Consider the following 20,999-nt stretch of genomic DNA (forward strand, 5'->3'; position numbering starts at 1 on the left):
CTAATCATAGAATGATAGAACTACTCAATTATGTCCCCTCACGAATTTCCTGCTGCAAAAATTATCTGAATCCTTCAATCACAAGCGAAGTTAGACATAGTTATCGGACTGTTCAGTGGCTTTCTGTCTCCATTTCCACTGGTGCGCTGGAAATCACACCGGAGAGACGGCAAGGGAGCACACAGGGGAAATGCTCCACTGGCCCTGGCCGAAGGTGGAACACGCGATGGCTTGTGCCGGCACTCCATGGCGGTCTCAGTATCTACGGTGATCTCAGCAATGTGTAACTGCAGTGTTTAGGCCAGCAGTGCAAATAGGGAAATGTTTCCTCTGTTTTTTGAGATTGCAGACATATATTTTTCATTAATTTAACTCGAATGAGCAACAACTGTATTCCTGAGAGCGTTCTCACGATCACGAAATCAGCTAACAGTTGTTGCGAGTCCAGCCGCTTGCGATGACACTGCATGACGACATCGTGGAAATGAGAGAAAGGGATCTTTCGCTGCTTTTGAAACGAGATCGTAAATTCTCTACTGCATGCAGTGCAATAATATTTGGCTCCCATGTTCACAGGAGCCTCATTACAAGATCGCCAAGGTATAGTTGTGATGTCCAAAAAAATAAATGCATCTAAACAAAAAAGTAAATTAATTTGTTGTATCTTTCACGCACTCTCAATCAACGCAAGAGCAATGTACGCTACTGCAGCCGATTATGTCTTTGTGTCGTGCTACCTCTTGCCATTAAGTGCCAGCCACTTGCAAGCTCTTACGCACAATAGCTAACTGTAATGGAAAAAAAAAAGCAAATCCAACTGCTAAATTATTCAAGTATGTTTCTCCAGTGAAAGCTCAGTGTGTGCTTCCCCAGCCAAAAGGCACATTTAGCACAGTGCTACTAAACACTTAAACCTCACCCCAGCCAGCTGCACATGCCATAAAAATAAAAGTTAAGCTGCTCAATCAGTAAACCTCTTTACACAGCAATGACATGCTAAAAACTAGCACCACAACCAATGCCAGAAAGTGAGAGAAGGAAAACAATGTAGAAGTACGTGAATGCAAGCATGTTGTCAGGAAATACAATGTGACATTGTCACAGAGGTCAGAGAATATCAGGAGTGTCCTTACTTATACATCACTTGAAACTGAAATGTATTCATGTCCACCAGTCAGCCAACATCACAGTCTGCTTATACAGTTTTATTATTCTCTATGCCTTCACGTACAATACATGTATGCTTCACTCCCGTTGAGCATACACCTTTTGTCAAAAGTTTCCAATCTCTTGCACAAGCAAAAAGTTTTGCTGCCAGGCCCTGTTGTAGGCCTCCAGTAGCATGGCTGGTTACAAAGCTCAGGAGACTGAAGAGCATCTGTCCGATTCAATCTCCTTACAGGTTCATCTTCCCACACACACAAAAAAAAATTACAGAAAGGCAAGACAAAACACAAAAAGGACACAAGAGCAGGAAGAACACAACATGAGTACGCAGCACATGTTTTCGTGTTGTGTCCTTGCTGTCCTTGTGTTGCGTCCTTTGTCGCAATCAAATTGCTAGCTTTGTGTTGTGCCTTCACATTCTGTTCTTTTGTTGTTTCTGTCTATCCGCCTTTCTTTCTTTTTTAATGGTGCTATAAGTCTGTAAAAATGTCATGCTGACAAGGTCAAACCTCAAACATTTAATTTCTGATTTTGGAGGGAAGCTTTACAGGGTCCTCAATGCACAGCATAATAAAAAATCAAGAGCATTGCTTGAGCACTCATGAAAGTGAAATGTGCTGAAAGGCATCAGAATCGGAAAAAGGCATCACAACAAAATCACATTCCTTACGAAGGCTCACTCATTCCATCCCTCTGGGCCTCTGTTCTATGATGCATTATTTACCTTGCACACGTTGCTGCTACTGCATACAATGTTTCTTGTTGATTTGTTGATTTTTCCCTTTCCGCATTCAAAATGCATTAGGAGCACACTTCAAGCCAAAAGTAAGGTCATGAGACGTCACGATTTAGGCGGGACATGTCCTGTGTTTCCGCCATGGCCCCATTGTCCCATAGCTCACTTATGGGATAGTGTTTTGTACTGCTTTTCCCTCTCCAAACCCTGAAATGCCTGCCCTGTGGTGCCAAATTGGCTGTTGATTTTCTCAGGTGTGGCATCTCTACCTCGAAAAGTACTCGTGAGGTGAGTGGCAAAGTGAAACACGGCCAAAATTGAGGCAGCAGCACATATAGTATTAAAAAGGTTCGGAAATTGAACTGCTCGCTTTCTGAATTAAAATAAGATCGCACCTCTCCAGCACGTACGACCACTTATGCCTCGTATGCTTTCTCAACCAAACTGCAACGAAATTCGCAATGCACTGGCTAACGAACTCCACTCACCCCACTCACCCTCACCCCACTCACCCTCACCCCACTCATACTGACCCCACTATCTTGCTTGTCATGTATGTAATGTTGGAAGCACATGAAATAACATTGAAACTCAAGTACAAATTTACTGAATAGCTTTAAAAAGAGCTTTCCTTCCAATAAATAAAACTTGGAATAAACATTGCATATCATTTCCAACTTTGCCCTCCGAGAAATCTGGTCGCATTAGCCAAAAGACAAGTTGGTGGTCTCAAAATGGATTAACATTTCCTGGCTGACCAAATGAACTTTATGTTGACCTCACGCAACAATAAGCAACCACAGGACACTGCTGGTTTCAGAAGTATGGTACAATGCGTGAAGGACTATAGTTGCAATCCACAAATTCACCATAAATTTCCAGGAAAGAAAAGCATAAAAGTGTTAAAAAGAATTTTAAACAAACAAAACTATTCTCAAGTCACTCTTTCCCTCACAGCAGAGACGCTAAGGTGAAAATAGCAAGCCAGTGATAAGCTATGTGCACCCCGCACACGAGGCGTCACTTGTTTTCGAATGGAGAAGGAGCTGTGGCGTAATACCAGGCCTGACGTACAAGGCTGGTGATAATGTCTACACCCTATGTGGTGACGGCGGCACGCGACACAAGTTTGTTTAGACGATAAGGAAATCCATTGGCGCAGCATATCAGAAAGGCAGGTTTCCAAGTTCGCAATCAGCACAAGGTAGTGTCGGGCAAAAACAAAGAATGATTAGAAGCTCGTGATACCCAGCAAGGGCCTTCCCCGAGCTAAACAAGAAATAAATTTGTAGGACGATCTTGCTATTTAACATGTAGATGCTGTTCGGAACAATGAACGAGTGCAAAGTTTCCATGTCAAAGATAATTGGCAATAAAGCTGTTCAAGAAAGTATGTCACCTGGCCCTACGTACGAGATTTGACAAGGCCAAATGCCACAAACTTTCATAACGCACTCTCCAGATCACTCGTGCAAGCTGGACAGCTCCCTGTTATCTTTCCTGCTCATTTTCCATGTTCCGATTGTTCTCTCCTACAGGTTTCAGCTGGTTTGTGTTGAAATCGAAAGTGTAAAAGACCTATCTCGTGTCGGGCAACTGAGGGCTGAAGTACAGCCTGATATGCATGGCATTGTCTGCAGTTGAGAATAGAAGAGTGTTACTATGCATATGAAGGTTCAACCTTTGCGTTTTCCAGCTTCTTAGCTCTAATGAACGGCAATCAGAATAAAAATATTTCCAAGTAAACCTTCACAGGGTGTCTACCAAGTTGACATTTCCAAATTCCCTGAGTTTTCCAGGTTTTCCCTGAGTGAATTTCCAATATTCCCAGAGGGAGATAGAACTTTGTTTTATGTCAAGACAGGCTCCTTACATCATGTCGCCTAATGGAATCACTCTCTAGTACTAGCATGTTAAAAAATAAAAAGAACAACGTAGTCCAGTTTGAATAGTGAGGGGTAGTGTTTATTTTATTCAAAAAGAAAACAGAAAGGAGGGGTTAGTAAAATGCACAGCGAATAAAATATCTTCTAAAGAAATAGTAAAAACCATTGCAAATCGAGTCAAACATTCTCAAATACGAATAAGAAAGAGATGCATGCAGAATATTTATGAATATGAGCCATTTCCATCAACTGATGGCAAGCATGGTATGAGACCCGAACTCGCAAGTGATCGAGATATCTCGCAACAGCTGGTAAGTCAACCTCAACTGTCCTGACATACTCTCAGCCTGCACACACCGCCTCAGTGTTGCATTTCACTGTTTTAAAGAGTTTTTTTGCTTGGATGAGGGACATCTGCATCTCGGCAACAGCCAACACTTTGCTTATAGCGTGGAAGCTCCTTCAAAAAAGTGGTCGCATGCTTCCTTTCCTGTTCATTTCTGAATGCATGGGTCCTTGTCTTCTTGTTCTCCTTCGGCTGCGTGTTCGCCACACGGACTATTTGAAGCATCCTACTGGACAACTGTACAGTCAGCATCCGATTTTTCGGACTCCCTAGGGGCCGCGAAAACGTCCGAAAAAATGAATGCATGTCTTCTACAGCCCTTAAGGGTTCAAATCGCCACAGCCATGTCCAAAAAAGCTCTGAAGGCCGGCTAGTACACTTATTATGCATATCGGTACTTGTACTGTGACAGGAGATGGCGGGTGCACGCGTGTATAATTAAGGAATACATACTAGCTGTGTCCCGTGACAGCTGCCCCTTCCCACATTTGTTATGCTTCACAGCGTAACATTACTGTAATGAGGCGAAGCTGACTTTCGGGAAACGGCATTATGCAACGCGCTGTGCTTTCCGAACTTCGCAGCCAACCGCGATGAAAGGCGGTATCGATGCCATTTCTGACAGCGACGAATTCTTTCAATGAAAAACACGGTACAGAACGGCAAGAAGCTCAATACTGAACCTCGAAGCAGCTAGGCCTAGCATTGCCGCGGTGGTGGCTACGGCTGCAGGCGGATGTGCGTGCGAGTGTGCCGGCTCAAGGCGGCGAGGTTATCAAAATGACGGCGGTGGTGGTTTTGATTAAGGTCGTTTCGGACCTGCGGTCACAGCAAAAAGTCCGGAAAATAGGACGGCGAAGCGTTCTTGTCGAAGACGTCCTAGTTATCTGGCGTCCGGAAAGTCAGTCGTTGACTGTGCAACTCCTCCAGCCGATGCGGCGTCAAAGACCATTAGTTACGATTCTTCTCTGTTGCTCGAGCCAGCATTACTGCGACTTTCGTTCCCTTTCTATGCAATTACAGCTAATTTTCCCTGATAGAAGCAAAAATTCCCTGAGTTTTCCTTGAGTTTTTCCAGACTACTCAAAATCCCTGAGAATTCCCGGTTTTCCCGGTAGGTTGACATCCTGTTTATTTATCATTTTTTTATGAATATTTCCTCGCTCGTGCTATTACTTGTTAAACTTAAAAGCTTGCCATTCCAATCCTAACTTTGAATTATCAATAAACATAGTGCACCTTCATTTTTTTTTATGTAGCACAATGTTTTCACAATAACCACAACTGCAAAATAAGATATTTTGCTGTTGTCTTTTCAGAGGGCCAAGTTTGTATCACGACAGAAACAATATTTCCTACTGTGAGCAGAACCTCAATTAAAGGAGCAAGCATTAATTCCATACAATGACCCGGTCAATAATTGGAGACATGAATGATACATAACACAGTAGAATAAGATGTGTTACATTAACAAGCGTAATCAGAGATGTGACGGCTTGGAAGAAAGATGCAATTTTGAACAAAATCTGCAGGGTGTTTTTCTTTTCCTTCCTTATTTTGTAAGGGGGGGGGGGGGGGGCATAAAAGACACAAAATAAAACAATGGGTCATAAATTATCCTATAAAATCAAGCAGATTGATGTAACTCTTCTAAAACAAGACTGGGACTGCAGTGCGAGTACAAACATTCATGCCATACAACATTTCATCCAGTTTGAGTGAAGATATTTTTACACTGTGCTGTGTGCTACCTCTCCACTGTCTGTTTCCTTGAGTGGCAGCATCAACATACATCCCACTTGTTGAGGGACATAGGATCAGACAGTGTACCTATGAAAAGCATCAGGGTGGATGGTCCTGGTAATGTTTTCATTCATGCTGTTGTTTCCCTGCAATGAGCTGTCTTCCTACACAACTCGAATTGACAAAGTCCTAAAGCGAGGTCATGTTCTTGGGCAAGTTGCTGTTTAGGTTTGCTATAGCACATTATTCTGTTTGGCTTAATGTTGAGCAACTTGAAGCAGGGAGAGCAGTCCTCTATTTCTATTTTTTTTCTATTTTGAATTGCTTATGTAGTGCCAAGAAAATATGATGTGTGTAAATTTTGAACAGTATGCTTCCAACAAGTCATTTTGTTTGCTTAACTTCATGCAAGGCAGATGACATCTTTAAATGTGCAATCGCAAATGGGTAAACTATTTATTGCTGGTCCGTTGCTACTATTCTGTACGCTAAAGATGCCCATACACACGACCTCACTTTCACAATGATGAAGACACAACATAGAATTGACACACATGGAAAAACACACTACAGCCACCAGAAAACTGCTAAAAGAAACTAAGCCTCAACGAACATGCAGGCAGTCTGCCAGCCTCCCCTCCTTAAGAAGAAAGATAATTTTGCATGGTCAGTAGATGTAAATTTAGAAAGCTACCAGGAATTTCTGAGTGAATAAAAAGAGAGGTAACTGTTATATCATGTCGATATACTAGTGTAAAACATATTTCTGCATGAACAACTGTCTGTAGTTCCTTTTATTCCACTACGCTAAAATAGTTCAGAATATTTTCTGAAAAATAAATATATATCCACATGGTATCCAATGCACATGTTGGAATTCAAATGAAGCAACCCTTCAGTGAAGCTGTTAAATATGAGGGCGAATCAGAGTGTCCTCGGCCCCTATATTTTTAGCCAAATTACAGCTGTAAACGCAAATTCAACATATCCATTTGCAGCGGTAGACCTTCCTTGAACCGGCTCGGCCTTATCTGTCGGTAGCTCCGTGGTATGGCACTGCTGTCAGTTGTTGAAGATGGTGGTTGTGCTTCACATGTGTACGGCGTATGATCAACAAAGTGCGATTCCTTTTCTATGGAGCGAGGGACGAACGCCCATCAAAATCCACAGGGAAATGCAGTCCACGTATGAGGAAAGGTGTCTTGCCTTGAGAAGTATGAGGTGGTGGGTTTGTGAGTTCGCAAATGGCCATGAAGACTTGCATGACAATGAGCATTTGGGGATGCCGCATGCGTCGCTGACTGACCACAGGGGCATTACAAATTTAGTGCTGCGGGGGGACAAATGTATGAACCGGTTCGAGGACTATGTGGAAAAATAGCATACGGTACGTAGAACAGTACATATATTCGCAATTGCCTGTATGTACCTTATTTTGGCCAATAAAAAAATAGGGGCAGAAACTTTCTGATTCACCCTTGCATATGCTATACAACTAATGGAAATGCATACCAATGTGTTTATTTTCATCCCGTGTAATGCATAATCTAATGCCACTTTTATATTCATGCCCTACACTGCTCACAAGCTATGCCAAATGCAAAACCAAATCAGGTGGATGCACAGTGTGAGGCATCTATGCAGTGATGCATGTCTCGAGGACGAAGGCAATGTATGATACTTTTAGAAGGAGGAATGGTGTTGATAGGGGTATGCACAGAAAAGTATGGCGCCCATCTAAATATTTTTAACGGTTCTGTACTTGGCAAGAATAGGCACACACCCTCTGGCACATGTAGAATGTCTAAATTAAGAGAAAACCAGGTAAATCAAAGAGGTCATTAAACATCGCATGCTATTCCATTAAGGCCTATGTGCTTTAGAGGTACCCATCTGCTCACATTACTATATACACAGATTTTATGTTCTGACTTATAGTTTGACTAAGCAGAACAGAGATGCACTAACTAGCACTATTTTTCCAGTCAGAATACAGGGCTTATATAAGCCTGTTTTCTGGAGGTTGCATTTGGTGCACATGGATGTACATATATCCAGTGAAATACCGATCAGACCAGCAGCAAGAGACATGTAAAACTATGGGGGTTAGGCAAAGAAAGAAAACTATGCTACTTTTCTTTTTTAATGCCTTCAATGCAATCAAACCCGGATATATTGAGTCAGAAGGATCACAAAAAAGTTCTACATATAGGTAATTCAATATATAAAAGACATTCTATACAAAAATTTTCAAGGGGATTTTACAGCTGTTCGATATGCGCAATAATTTGTACATTTGGGTTCGACTGTATTTCCACAAATTTTACATCTCAACCAGTAACAGACAGTTTGCGAAATTCTGTAAATAAGCTGCCTTGGAAGCCTTTGCTTTAACTAGAATGTCGTCCACAGACTGTTACTACCACAAGTACATAGAGCTTCGGGCCAAGCAGAAAGTGTGATTATGAGGATGCTGGCCAACAGTGCAAGTATAATTACTTTCTAAATTTCTTTACTTAGAAACAGGCTTTTGTCTCGGTACTACACCTGTGCTTCAGAATGAGATGACTTACTTGATGCAAAGCCAAATTCAAACTACTCTGCTCCACACAGCCCTCACAATATATATATATATATATATATATATATAGAGAGAGAGAGAGCATGTGGAATCTTACATCCACATTTCATTTTTTAAATGAGAAAGAATAGTTGGTCTGTGGATCAGATTTCATGGTTGTAAGAGTGCTTTGCAAGACTGCCAGCTTTCAGATTTTTACACCCTGTCCACTCAAGAAACAAGATAACTGACATTTGATGACAGAACTACATCCATGTAATGTGGTAGAAGTGGTCATAAAAAAGGAGAGAAGGTGGCATGCCTTGAGAAGTTCTCCTTCATTGAGGCTCCAGAAAGCCTTGAGGAAGTCCAGAGATGCATTCTGGGTAACGTCCACAATGTGGTTGGCTCTTGCCTCTGGGTTCAAGGTGTACTTGCCACAGTTGATGAGTGAGGCTGCAGCATGGGCAAGTGCTCCTCCAGACTGGCGGTACTGATCACTGAATGAAGCCATGACTATGTTGAGTCCAGTAATGATGCGGCGCATTGACTCACAGAACTGAAAGGAATCAATATATGTAATTTAGCAAATTTGCACAATGAAACTTGCATTCATAATGATAGATTTCATGCCACATGAGCGCATCAATCTCCTTTTTGTCATCACAGACATTGCTGGTTTCATAAGTACCATTATGTATATAAGAAACATTCTTTTTATTCCTGCCTCTATTTCCCAACAAGCTTTGAAACTATTGCCTGCGGTGCTTTCCTGTAAAGTCATTGATGTTTCTTGCATAGTAATAGTGATACATAGATGTGTTAATTATGCGATCTATAAAGTGTGAGGAAAAAGAGTAAGAAATAGAATCTTGCAAGGACTATCCAGCAATGTGCTCTAAAAAGTGCACACATGTACATACTTCTGCATCTGCAAAACCGACCAAGTTTTAAATCGCTGCAATTTTTGGGGGTTCACAGTTTCATACGTATAGGTTGCTCATTTTCTTATGACAGAAACTCTTTGGCGCGAAACGTCCCAATTGCCGTATCGAGCAGCACTAATCGTGAGAATAGATCTTATCAGCAGTGGAAACTTAACTTACATAAAAGCCAGCCAGTCTTCCATAGAAGCCGACTTGAGGAAGCGACCCGTACTCTTCTAGAAGTTCCTTAATGCTCAGCTTCTCACCAACAAACAAGTCGCCCGCTGTTCCAACGTCGAGCATCCGGCGTAAAAACTGGGCGCTCACTTGCATTCCCGCGACCACGCTCAGATGGGCCTCCAGCTCTTTCTGATAAAACTCTGCCCTGAAGAACATCGAGTCCCTGCTAGCTATGACATGTCGGCAGAGCTTAATGCAGATGGGAAGAAACCTGTTCACTATGATCAGGCACGTCCTGTATCCATTCCCGGGTGTCTCGGCATCAAAATCGTAGAGGTGGGCCTTTCGAGCGATCAACGCGCAGTCGTCACGAAGTTGCATGACCGCGTCGTGAAGATCGCCGAACTGGTTGGAGAAGCGTCGTCCCATGTCCGATTGCAGTGCGCTCTCGAAATAATCCCCATTGTCTTCGATGAGCGACAGCAGCTCCGAGCACTTTCCTTCATCCATTGTCGTCAATGCAAACGAGCTTTCGACCTGCTGCTGATCATGCGCGCGTCATATTGCGAAATGCGAGAACGATGCGTCTTATCGGGCCGAACGAAAGACAGCTGAGCAAACTTTTTTTTTTTTCTGCTGAATACTCGGCGACAAAGAAAGCGGATCTGGTAATGCAGACGAGAGTTTCAGACGTCCCAGCCGCCGCTGACGCACACAATCGGAAAAACTCAAGCTTCTCCTTGAACTATGCGGGGAATTCTGACAGCTGAATCAATGCATTACACTATAAGCAGGCACAGTTCAGCATTGTTCACATTTTCACGCATTCCGAGACCTTGGTAGATTTGGCTGCGGCATCACGAAATCTCCGCCTCTTCGGGCATCAACATCCATCCGCTCCAGAAAAACAAAGGCGACTGAGCTCTCCGACCACCGGTAACGCAAGGACGCAAGCGGATAACAAATCAGCACAAAACTAAGAAAAACACTAGGGAATCCTAAACTTACAAGCAAAAAATAAGCAAAATAAAGCGGAAACAGCGCGTGCCCTCTGGCGTTCGTCATCAAAGGCGTATACCTGAGTTGCTGGTGCTTTCGCTCGGCGTTCACGTAACGTAATGCGCATACGTGATTTATAATACACTGAAAAAAGATCTCCTTGACATGTTCTTGGAGAGGTTTGCTTGTGACTGCGCATATGGAGCGGTACATAGAGCGGTATGTATAGCGTCTACGTCAGAACAACAAGCGTCAGCTGTGTCGGTTCTAAACACTGCGCGAAGCGCAACGCGAGGTGGAAGGGTATCGTGAAGGTTCGTAGTGGCGTGCTTTACAGCTAGCATCTTATTTGCGTAGGTGCAGCAACGGGAACGTTATAAAAACAATACATTGTTCAACGATTAAGTTCGTCCGTACCTGCAGACATAGTGCGTAGGAGTCAAAATAGCGCTTAGCTTCTCGTATCTCTAGGCTTAACCTTGCGAAAAATGGCAGTCGTGCGTTTGCCTCTTGTTTTCAACTGATGAATTATGCGCGTGTGCCAAGTAGCACACACAAAAGCGTAGCTAATCTTAGTTCTCTGTGTTTGCAGCGATCTCTGAGTTTCTGTTCTGCGCAGCAGGTGTATTGTGTTGAGGCCCTAAACTAGACGTTATGTAATTTTGTTCGGGTACGGATAAACGCGCATCACAGGAGTAAGTTAGCCGTGGCTCGTCAGAACGCTACAGATGAGTGCGATTTTCGCAAGGACGTGCATGGGGGATAGCAGGGATTAAGAAAAATGCAGTTGTTTCATTTGGGTGCTGTACTGCACAAAAGAAAGCGTGGTCGTAAAAAAGAACCTGCATTTAATCGGTCGTATGCCGCCTCCTCCTTTCCCTGCCAATATGTCAGTTAACGTAGCAATAAATTAAGACGCTTGTATCTTCAAGCCAGTTACGTCGTTGTTATCACGGCGCTTTACGAAGTTTGCTTTGATAGTGTTGGCAGCGAAGATCACAGGAGTGTCACGCAGGATATGTGCACTTTAATTGTTGCATTGATCGTACTTTTTTAACGAGGGCCTCGAATTTTCACTTCAAAAATTTGGTGTATTTGGACTACTGGGTGTATATGTTCATATTCAGTTGCCGCTGTACAAGCAGTCACTTTATGAGAGATGTACGAAGACTCGTGGATTCGTCTCTGTGTTCCCCCTCTTTTCAACTTTTTTGTCTCACGTTGAGTTTAGCTGTAAACAGTTGCACCGATCCCATCTTTCATTGAACGGACGTAATTTGCAAAGGTGCACTCGCTCTTTTTCATATAGTAATGTATTGATGCCATATGTGTTATTCTAATTTCTAGATGAAACGTATTGGAGCTGCCAAGAAGACCTTGCTGTGAAGATGAGTGCTGACAGTGGTGCGAGTGGTCACTGTGATGAGGCCGCCCTCGGTAAAGAGGCTGATACCGAGGAGCAAGCTAAAGATAGCAAGAGTCCGGGGGACTTGGATGGTAGATTGATGAGGAAAGACGACAGTGGCATTGGTAGTGAACCTGCTGATGACCGGCCAGAGGCGTGTGCCCATGCAGCAAATGGAGGGCAGGAGAGCCCGGACTCTGGAAGCCAGGACTGCGCTGAGGCTGGAGCATCTGAGCATCAGGAGGCGCCTGGCACGGCTGAGAAAAGACCCACAACGGAAACTGAAGACGACAGCGATGGTAAGTGGCATTGCAGAAACAGGCATGGGGAAAGCTTGCAGGACAAGTTGGTACATCCAACCATATAGTGACCCTGTAATGGCTACCAGTAGGGGGTTGACATTATTCAATAAACACGGGATGATGTACTTGCTCTTTTTTTCTTTTGCTTTAATTTGATCATTTGCCCTACAGCATAAATATGATGTGGCACGTCAGATGGCCTTAGGATCAAGTTCTTTTGTTTTTTTAAGTATGAAAAACAACAGTCCGAAAGAAGGGCTTGCACTGAAGTGTCACCAACATTGAACAAGCCAACTAACAAAACCAGACCAGACCAAAACATGTCTCACAGCAAACTCCAATTCATAAGGAGAAGAAAAGTGCAACCAAGCACTTTCCAGGACAAATTTTTCTGACAATGTGCATATGCTTTGATGCATTTTTTTTCTTTTTGCATTGCATTTCTATTATAGTTGAATTGATTACTGAAGTGTGGAGTGCACGCAGTTGAGGCAGGGCATCAATGCACAAGCACTGAACCTTGATCGTGAAGCGCACACATGGAAATCTATCGCATCCTTGTATGAAGCACGAGCATTCTCTGCAATTTGGTGATGTGCTCATCTCTTTAAAAGCAAAAAATGCAGCCAGAAATGGAGATGTCATTCAGACAATTACACTTCAAACACTTCAGACAATTACAAACAGACTCTTACAGAAACCCTAGACTCATGCACGCCATGTATGTACACTACCCGCTTCGAGTCAAGGTCTCGGAACCGCGTCCGCGGCGGGTGCCCAGACCCACTAAAAGGACGCCGGACTCAAATCTTGATTTGAAATAAAAGTTTACGCTCTCTCTCCACAAAAATTGGCCCTGAAGAGTGGATGCGTGACCTTCACTGCTGTTGAGAGACAAAAAATTATTTCTTTGTAGGCATGGTCCTTCACCACTGTGGCGGATACTTTCACTTTTGCGAGGCTTCACAAGACTACTGCTGGATGTGTCGGCGTCTGCGGGTAACAGGGTTTCTGGCATGTTGCAGACTGTGCTGTCTTGGGGCACAGAGCCAATACCGCTGTCACTCCTAAGTGGCGATGTGTCCTGTGCTAGCCATGCGAAATCTTGCAAAAGTGAAACTATCTCCTAAAGCAATCAATTACCGAGACTACTACCACACCCATTATGTGCCCATATATACAAGTTTTTTTTTTTAAGTTGCATCGTGGCTTGTTTCACTACACGAGTGGTGAGTGAGGTTCTGCCATAACATAACACAATATGGAAGTTGGTACACTTAAAAGTTTTGCTTGGGCACACCGAGTAGGACTTGCTCATTAATCTTTAAAACAAATGAAATGTTAATTTCTTTCTAAGCACATATGCGGCTACGTTGCACTAGCACCATGTAGATTTTTTCGCCGCCATAGCTATAACCCACATGTGAATCGGAGACATAGTGCTTGCAGTGGCAGGCATAAAGAGCCATTTGGTATGCATCCTGAGGCGATCATTTTGGCGAATGCACTTTGCCAGAAAAAGTTGTCAAAAAAATCTGTTCTCTGTACTGATGGCAACATTTTATATTCAGTTTTTTTTTTCTCCTTTTTTGCTTTATTAGATAGCTGCCAACTTCATAACTATAGTATAGGTGCTAGAATTCCTTGAATCCTCAACAATTTATTATTAAATATAGCATTTTTTTAAAGCAACCATTTCAAAGCAAAGCAAAAGCCATGCACAGTAGCACAGGGTGTCTTGAACAGGACTCGTTTATTCTCCCGAGACTTGAAGACATCTTGGGGACATAAGTGCACTTCAAATTGGTTCGTATTATCGACTGGTATGTTAGAATGTGAAGACCCCCCCTCCATTTTTATAAATAATCAAGTAAGATGCTGAATATAGCATCTCCCTTGTACATAGAGGTGTAACATCGTGTGATAGGTGAAACATTGTGTGAAAGGCACTCTCTTCACCTGGGTAACACGAAATTTGTGAGTTGAAACATTGTCATGCAAAAGAATGCCTTTGGTCACAAATCCTTGTCATTTTTTTCATAATGGCCACACACAGTGCTTAAAGGGTCCCTTCACCAGGCCACATAGCCAATTTTGGTTATACGTTGGAAGTTGTTACGGCCCTCTACCACAATACGGTTCTACCACAATAATTTTTCAAATTGGCCCATTAATAGCAGAGAGAGAAATATTGCCACGAGCCCATGATTTCAGGAGGCGAGCTTCACTGTCAGCAAAGACACTCTTTCCACTTGCCCCCCTCTAGCCTCCACTAGCGAAATTCCTTCCCTACGGGACTGGAGGATTGCTTGTTGCATATGTAACGAGACCTGCCCTCATTTTTCTCTTGTGTTTTTGCTGCCTGGTGCACTTCCAGTGACGGTCTCTCACGAGAGCTGTTGAGTTTGTCTTGTATAGTGCAGTGCACGATTTTGTGCGCCGTGCAGGAGAACACCTGACTAGTGGTATAAGTCAGGGCTACGCGAGCAGTGAGGCAGACGCAAGCAGATCAAAGAGCACAATCATGTGCTCTGAACCCAGTAGAAAATGCCAAATAGTTTTTGTTTTCTGCGCGTGGAAACGACGTGGGAACAAGCAGACGAAACGGATGTCGCCCTTGCTATGGCATGGAGTAAAACAGACTCACAGACATTTGGTTTGTAGGTTTTATTATTTCTCTAAACTTTAAATTGTCTATTGAAGCAACAGATCAGACAACTAACTGATGCGGCCTTTAATAATTCTCGAAGTCACATGTCACTGAATAATGTGCTGCCATTTACCTAAGTGCATTTGTACGATTGACGTTGGCTCTCCGACTGGGGGCGCAGAACCCTCAAGGAGAAGGGTGCACAGCATTTGGTTTGGAATTTCTGCTTTTTGCACGGCGCATAGCAGTGTAATACTTTGCAGGCATGATCGTTAGCATGTGTTGTATGCGCTATGCTTGTAAGTTCAACTTTTAATACAAACGTGCCAACTCTCCCAAGTTCTTGCTTAAAGTTTACTAACTCAGTGTTCTATGATTTTGCGGGTGCATTGTCAAGTTTTACGAAAAATCCATTCTGTTTATGATAAAGTTTCACTTGTTGATCTCCAACCATAGTCTTGGCAGTCTCCTGATTGTTAAAGGACCCCAAAGGGGGCACTTGATTGGAGCAAGTTTATTCTGGCAATTTGCTTGTGTTGCAACTGTGTAGACTGTTGCTTTGTTTATGGGTCTCTCTAGTAATGCTGCATACTATCCCCAGTCATAATGTGAGTAAGTAACTGGGTTGCTTTCATAGAGGCTCAATAACTCTCTTTGGATGCAAGCATAGTGTTGATTGCAGGGTGTTGATCTTCCATAGGTAGGTTTTCGTGGCACTTAAAGTGATCAGACTTTGGTGGCTGAGTAGTGATGAGCACCTATGTTCGTTGCTGAAGCCAGCCTAGCCATGGATGCAGGCCGGATGATCGTAGGCTGAAGGAAATTATGTGATGGCGATCATCCAGTCAGGCGCTGCGCATGTTCTCACAAGCAAGGCAAACTTCGGCCTTGTCATCACCACAGTTATGGTGGCGCTAGAAGACCTTTGACCACTGGCAGATCCAGAGGGGGCACCCTTTCCCACCCCCTCTTTAAGACGTGCAAGTGAACACCCTCCCCCCATTCCCCGTTCTCCATATATTTTGGTGATAGTGCCCCCCTTTCAAGGCTACCTTGGATTCATCCCCTCATTTGACATGGCCAAAACAACATAAATGATTGTGTGCACAGTCCAGCCATATAAAATGCTCAATTCTGTAACAGCTTGGAACACCTTAATTTGATGATTATTGTTGATGAGGATCTGGTTGCATTATGTGATGTGAAGTGAATTTCTTGCATTAAGTGATATGCATCGAGTGATACTAGAATTTATAATTTTTTTTTTTTGCATTTGAGGAATTGAGGCCTCATACAATAGGCCCACAGCTGTAACATAGCAAAAAAAAATTCCAAGACGAATTTTGTGTCAGTAGTCTCTTGAGGGTCATCTCCGCTAACAGTGACAGCTCTATGGCCATGCTTTGGAATATACATACCTGCCAACTCTCCCACCAACTCTCCCGAAATTTTCTTTAACGTTTACGAACTTTTGCTTGTTCTACAATGTTACAAATGTTGCGTCGCATTTCAGGAAAAATTAATACTGTTCTCAAAAATCACTTTTTGGACTTCGACGAAATGTTGAAAGTCTTCCAATGGTAAAAGGATTCCAGAGGGGTACTTAATTCAAGCACATCTAACAGACAAGTTCCTAAAGCAGTCAAAATCAAAAGCAACAAATTCACTGAAAAAATGAGGGAGGTCTTAAAACAGTGTTTGCTTGTCAGTCTTTGCTATTTGAAGTTTGCTGCGGCTTTTGTTCTGCATACAATCCTAAGTTGTTGTTAATAAACTGCGTGTGTATCTATGAAAAGGTGTGCGTCTCGTCTGGCTTAATATTTCGTAACCTTCGCACTAGCTAAGACTTGATTTTTCTTCATTTTTCCTAGGCTTTCCAGAGGAGAAGAAGCAGAAAACAGAGGAAAAGAAAAAGCGCAGGCTGCTCAACCTGCTGGGTCGGACACGAAGGTCTGGCTCAACCTCTGAAGACACCAGTGGTGACACAACCAGAGGAGGTGGAAGCAGCAGCTTTTTCACCGAAGACTCTGATGACAATATCTCCATAAACAGTGATGACACTTTCCACATGAGCCAAGATGACAGAGAGGAGGTATGATTGTCATGGGGGTATCATTTTTGGAACGTCTCGTGTGTGTATATTTGCTTATTTCTTTTTTGCTTTTAGTTGATATTTTGTGCAGTTACATACATTGCTCATTACATCTAAGCTGATGTGTGTTAATAACTGTATGAACTGATGAAGCTGATCAAAGGCAATGATTACTCCTGCTGTGTTCTATTTTTGTAGATCTATAAAAAACACTCAGTAGCACTATCTTTTATTTGTAAATACTAGTTGCCGTTTTTTTTAACGGCAACCTAGTCTTTATGTATGATAGAAGTCTAATAGTCTAATGATGTCTGATATTCTAATGTATGATAGAAGGATCAGGGGGGCTGTGCTAAAAGTACATTAAAAATAAAAATGCACGAGAACACCTGCATTCCTTCTAAGTTTGATCCACATTTTAACTGTATTTCCCATAAAGTTGTGACTTATGAACTAAAGGGCTTCGTGATTTCACTTCTTGTGCCACTCATGGTTTCTTAACCTCACACACACTAATTCAGGTTCACGAAGCTTGCAGCACACACTTCATTTGCCAACTCATTCTTTTTGTATTTATATAGTATATGTACAGATTGTTTTCTTTTTTTAGACCATACAGATTTTTATAAAAAAGCATAGAGCACAGCCAACGGGGTGTTCATCACTTTCTTGAAGACGAGTTCATTACGTTCTTGAAGACAAGTTCCTAGGTGAGGCAGACACCTGTTGCCACTAATAATGTTAACTTCAGAAGACCAATTAACAAGAAATAATTCATTAAGTTTCTTTATTGGTGCCTTGGGGTCCATTGTCTAAATGGCAAATTTGGAGGCAGCGACATTTTCATGCACAGCCATCTCTTAAATATCTTGAATATCGCACTTAATTCTAGAGATATTTGTCGTCAAATTCCAAAGCTCAATCAATGCAATATCGAGACTGTGTCCCGCTGCACATCAGAAGGCAAGGAGTGTGGGGTGAAGTTTGAATTATGGCATGTTGTGGGAAACCCTGACACAGCTGCTCATGCTAGCCAGGCAGAGCGTGCCGTGTAAGTAGCTGCTGCGACTGGCTGAGATGTTTCGTTTTAGACTTCCTCGAGCATGTTGTCACAGGCCATTTCGGTGTGATATGATAGCTGGGGCCACCTTTTCTGCACTCCCGTGGCGCATGGTTTTGATATTGCCTGGATTTACTGTTGAAATTTGATGATAAATATCACGAATTACGTGGCACTTTCAAGATGTTCAAAAATTGAGGGTGTGACTGCCTTCGAATTTGCCAAACTGCCCCTATGGCATTAATAAAAATGTAAATAAATAAATGTTTCTTTGTCTTCTGAAGCTCACATTATTAGCGGCAAAGTATGCCCACCCCTATTAGGAACACCTCAAAGAATGCCACATTCGCTGTGTTTATAGCCTATTTATAAAAAATCTGTATTGTTTAAAAAAAAAGCACCCTGTATACTCTCACTTCAGAAATCTGTATAGTGCAATCAACCACTCTATATGACTTTCATGGAGTATGAAAAGGCATTTGATTCAGTAGACATACCAGCAGTCGGAATCTGCTAGCCCAAGATAGGGGCAATGGGAGATGGCTGGTAGAGCCCTTCGTCCTGCAGTGGACAGGAAAATATGATGATGATGATGATGATGATGATGATGATGATGATGATGATGATGATGATGATGATGCTCTCACTTGGTACCAGTTTGGTCAAAGTAAAATTTCATTGCATTTTGCCTTTAATGGTTAACAATGCTTTGCAGACTGTCTTGGCATGTTTACCATGTAGGCAGGTTAGAGGACGCACTACCAAATACACTTCATAGAAACTCTGCGAGCTTTGCCTGGCAGTCACCGCAGCTTTCGTGTCGTGTGCAGGATGCAGAGAGCTTGGAGGGCAATTACGACCCAACGCCAAACACCCCTGCACCTGCGTACAAGTGGCTGGTCTGGGACGCCCTGACGCAACGCGAGTATGGCCGGCCGGCTGCCACGTCACATGTGGACAAGTTTCGCCTGGACTGTTACGGCAGCCGGCGCATAGTGGAGCGACTGGAGCTCATGTACAAGATGCACGCCCACGATGGGTGCGTCAATGCCCTGCACTTCAACTCAACAGGCACTCGTCTGGCCAGTGGATCGGATGACCTCAGCGTCGTCATCTGGGATTGGGCGACCGGTGAACCCGTGCTCAAGTACGACAGTGGCCACCGAAGCAATGTGTTTCAGGTGCGAGGAGAGGCTGTGCTTGGTGTGGTAAACCCCCCACCCCCCTCATTAGCAGCGTGAATTGTGTGCCAACATTATGCTCCGAGTGTAACAGGATCTGGCATCACATTGCTATATTCATTCTTCGGGGGGCTTGAATTTACAGCAGATACTTTGCATGCACTAAGAGGCAGTGCTTGTGTTGTGCTAACTTAGCTTGCCTTGGCAGCGCACGTTTATGCTTAAACTAGTCTGGCATCTTTGGGTGTTTTCAGAAGACAGGTAAATCGTATCAGCCTCTTACGGGGCTAATGTGTGGTGTGGAAAGTCAAAGTCAAGAAAATGATGAGGATAGAATGGGTACGTTGCGAAAAAAATAAATAAAGAAAGAAAATGATGTTTTTTCTGCATGCAAGCAGGCCATTCATAAAGTGGCAAAATACCCATGATAAAGTTGGCTCATCATAAGTCAAAAAGCCACTGTTGCTTATGACTGGCTAAAATCATCGAGATCCATTGAGGTGTTAACTAGATGCCCTAATCCAGACTTGACGTATCTCCAGCAAATGCACGGTGTTCTGTGGCATCAAATGCACTCAAATATTTCGGGTTGCACACTGGCTAATTTGGATGATTCGTGGACCGCAGTAACTGTAGAGAACCTCGAATAAAAAGAAATTGCACAACATAAAAGCAGCACTAAGGTCCAAACAAAACGAAGTGGTGGAGTATGCATCGGCATGATCATGACTTTGAAACTGCCGTATGTGCTTACTCTTTTCTGTCCCGATAGTTTTACAAATTGCAATTTGTATGTGCTTCAAAATCAAGAATGGAGTCAACCAATGGAGTAGCACACTGTGGTATAAAGGTTATAAACAGGGATAGGACTTATCTTCGTCAAAGGCCTTTGACGAAGATAGGTCCTCCTAGTGAAACGTTGGCCAGCCTTTCTGAGGTGCCTCATCCCCGTTTATAATCTTATATGCAGTGAACCCTTGTTAAGCCATAGTTGGCTGGAGCTCAGAAAAGTACATACTATACGGTAGTACTGCTTAACCGAAATAGCATGAGATCACCCACTTACCTGTCTAAAATGAAACTAAGAGAGAGTGCGATGAAAAGGCAAAAACATAGTTTTATTCACGTCGCGCAACAAAAGTGTTATTTTCATTTGATGCCGCCGTGGCCTAGCAGCAACGACAGCGTCCTCAAACCTACTGAAGCTGCAAGCCAGCTTTTCTGCCAGACCCTATTTCTCGGCAAACACTCGCATGGCAGATTCCTCGTTGGCATTGCATATTTCTGGTCACGGGCACGGTAGCGCTGCAGAAGTCGCGGGGTGCCTTTTTAATTGCGAGTTACTGTTCTCGTTGCGACGATTGCATTCATGAGGCTGATGTAATGCGCAGCTTCTGCCACTGTCGGGCTTGAATCTCCCGTGCTGTCGCTTTCCGTGTTGTCCTCGTCACTGTCGTTAGGTGACACTTCGGCAACAACAGAGCCAACGATGGCAAAAAGTCTAACCTCGTAGCCATCTCTTCACGGTTGCAGCAGCGCTGCCGAGCAACTTCTTCACATTCCAAATGCCACACACCGTAGTCAGCGGTAGATGTCCAGCTGTCGCGTGCCAGTGCCGACTTCTTCGTGCCACGTTCGATAGCATGAACGATGTCCAATTTTTCTTCTATGCTGAGCACCCAGTGTTTTTCATCTGAGTTTTGGCATGACGCGAGTTTTAGCTTGCACGACACCACAACACTCTCTGGCAAGGTGCCCAAATGATG

The 20,999-nt window shown here is 43.2% G+C and overlaps 2 protein-coding genes across 5 annotated transcripts in view; one reads left to right on the forward strand and one right to left on the reverse strand.

The window, feature by feature from the left end:
* The window catches only part of Hsl (hormone-sensitive lipase), a 31,650-nt gene extending 21,134 nt beyond the window's left edge, over window positions 1–10,516 (reverse strand). Inside the window, exons 1-2 of the mRNA XM_075693460.1 lie at window positions 9,545–10,516; window positions 8,761–8,997 (exon numbers count right to left, since the gene is read on the reverse strand). Coding sequence (XP_075549575.1) covers window positions 8,761–8,997; window positions 9,545–10,054 — 747 coding nt within the window. The 5' untranslated portion in view covers window positions 10,055–10,516. The remainder of the gene's footprint in view (window positions 1–8,760; window positions 8,998–9,544) is intronic.
* A 103-nt stretch (window positions 10,517–10,619) lies between these two features.
* Window positions 10,620–20,999, forward strand: part of LOC142583131 (DDB1- and CUL4-associated factor 8) — a 63,018-nt gene continuing 52,638 nt past the window's right edge. Inside the window, exons 1-4 of one of the 4 annotated variants that reach the window (XM_075693465.1) lie at window positions 10,620–10,762; window positions 11,891–12,247; window positions 16,772–16,992; window positions 18,883–19,233. In XM_075693465.1, coding sequence (XP_075549580.1) covers window positions 11,932–12,247; window positions 16,772–16,992; window positions 18,883–19,233 — 888 coding nt within the window. In that variant the 5' untranslated portion in view covers window positions 10,620–10,762; window positions 11,891–11,931. Of the gene's footprint in view, window positions 10,858–11,173; window positions 11,239–11,890; window positions 12,248–16,771; window positions 16,993–18,882; window positions 19,234–20,999 lie in introns of those variants that run through there. The other 3 variants (XM_075693462.1, XM_075693463.1, XM_075693464.1) reach the window with 3 other exon arrangements.

The sequence above is a fragment of the Dermacentor variabilis genome, chromosome 5 (genome assembly GCF_050947875.1).
Source record: "Dermacentor variabilis isolate Ectoservices chromosome 5, ASM5094787v1, whole genome shotgun sequence".
Classification (NCBI taxonomy): domain Eukaryota; kingdom Metazoa; phylum Arthropoda; class Arachnida; order Ixodida; family Ixodidae; genus Dermacentor; species Dermacentor variabilis.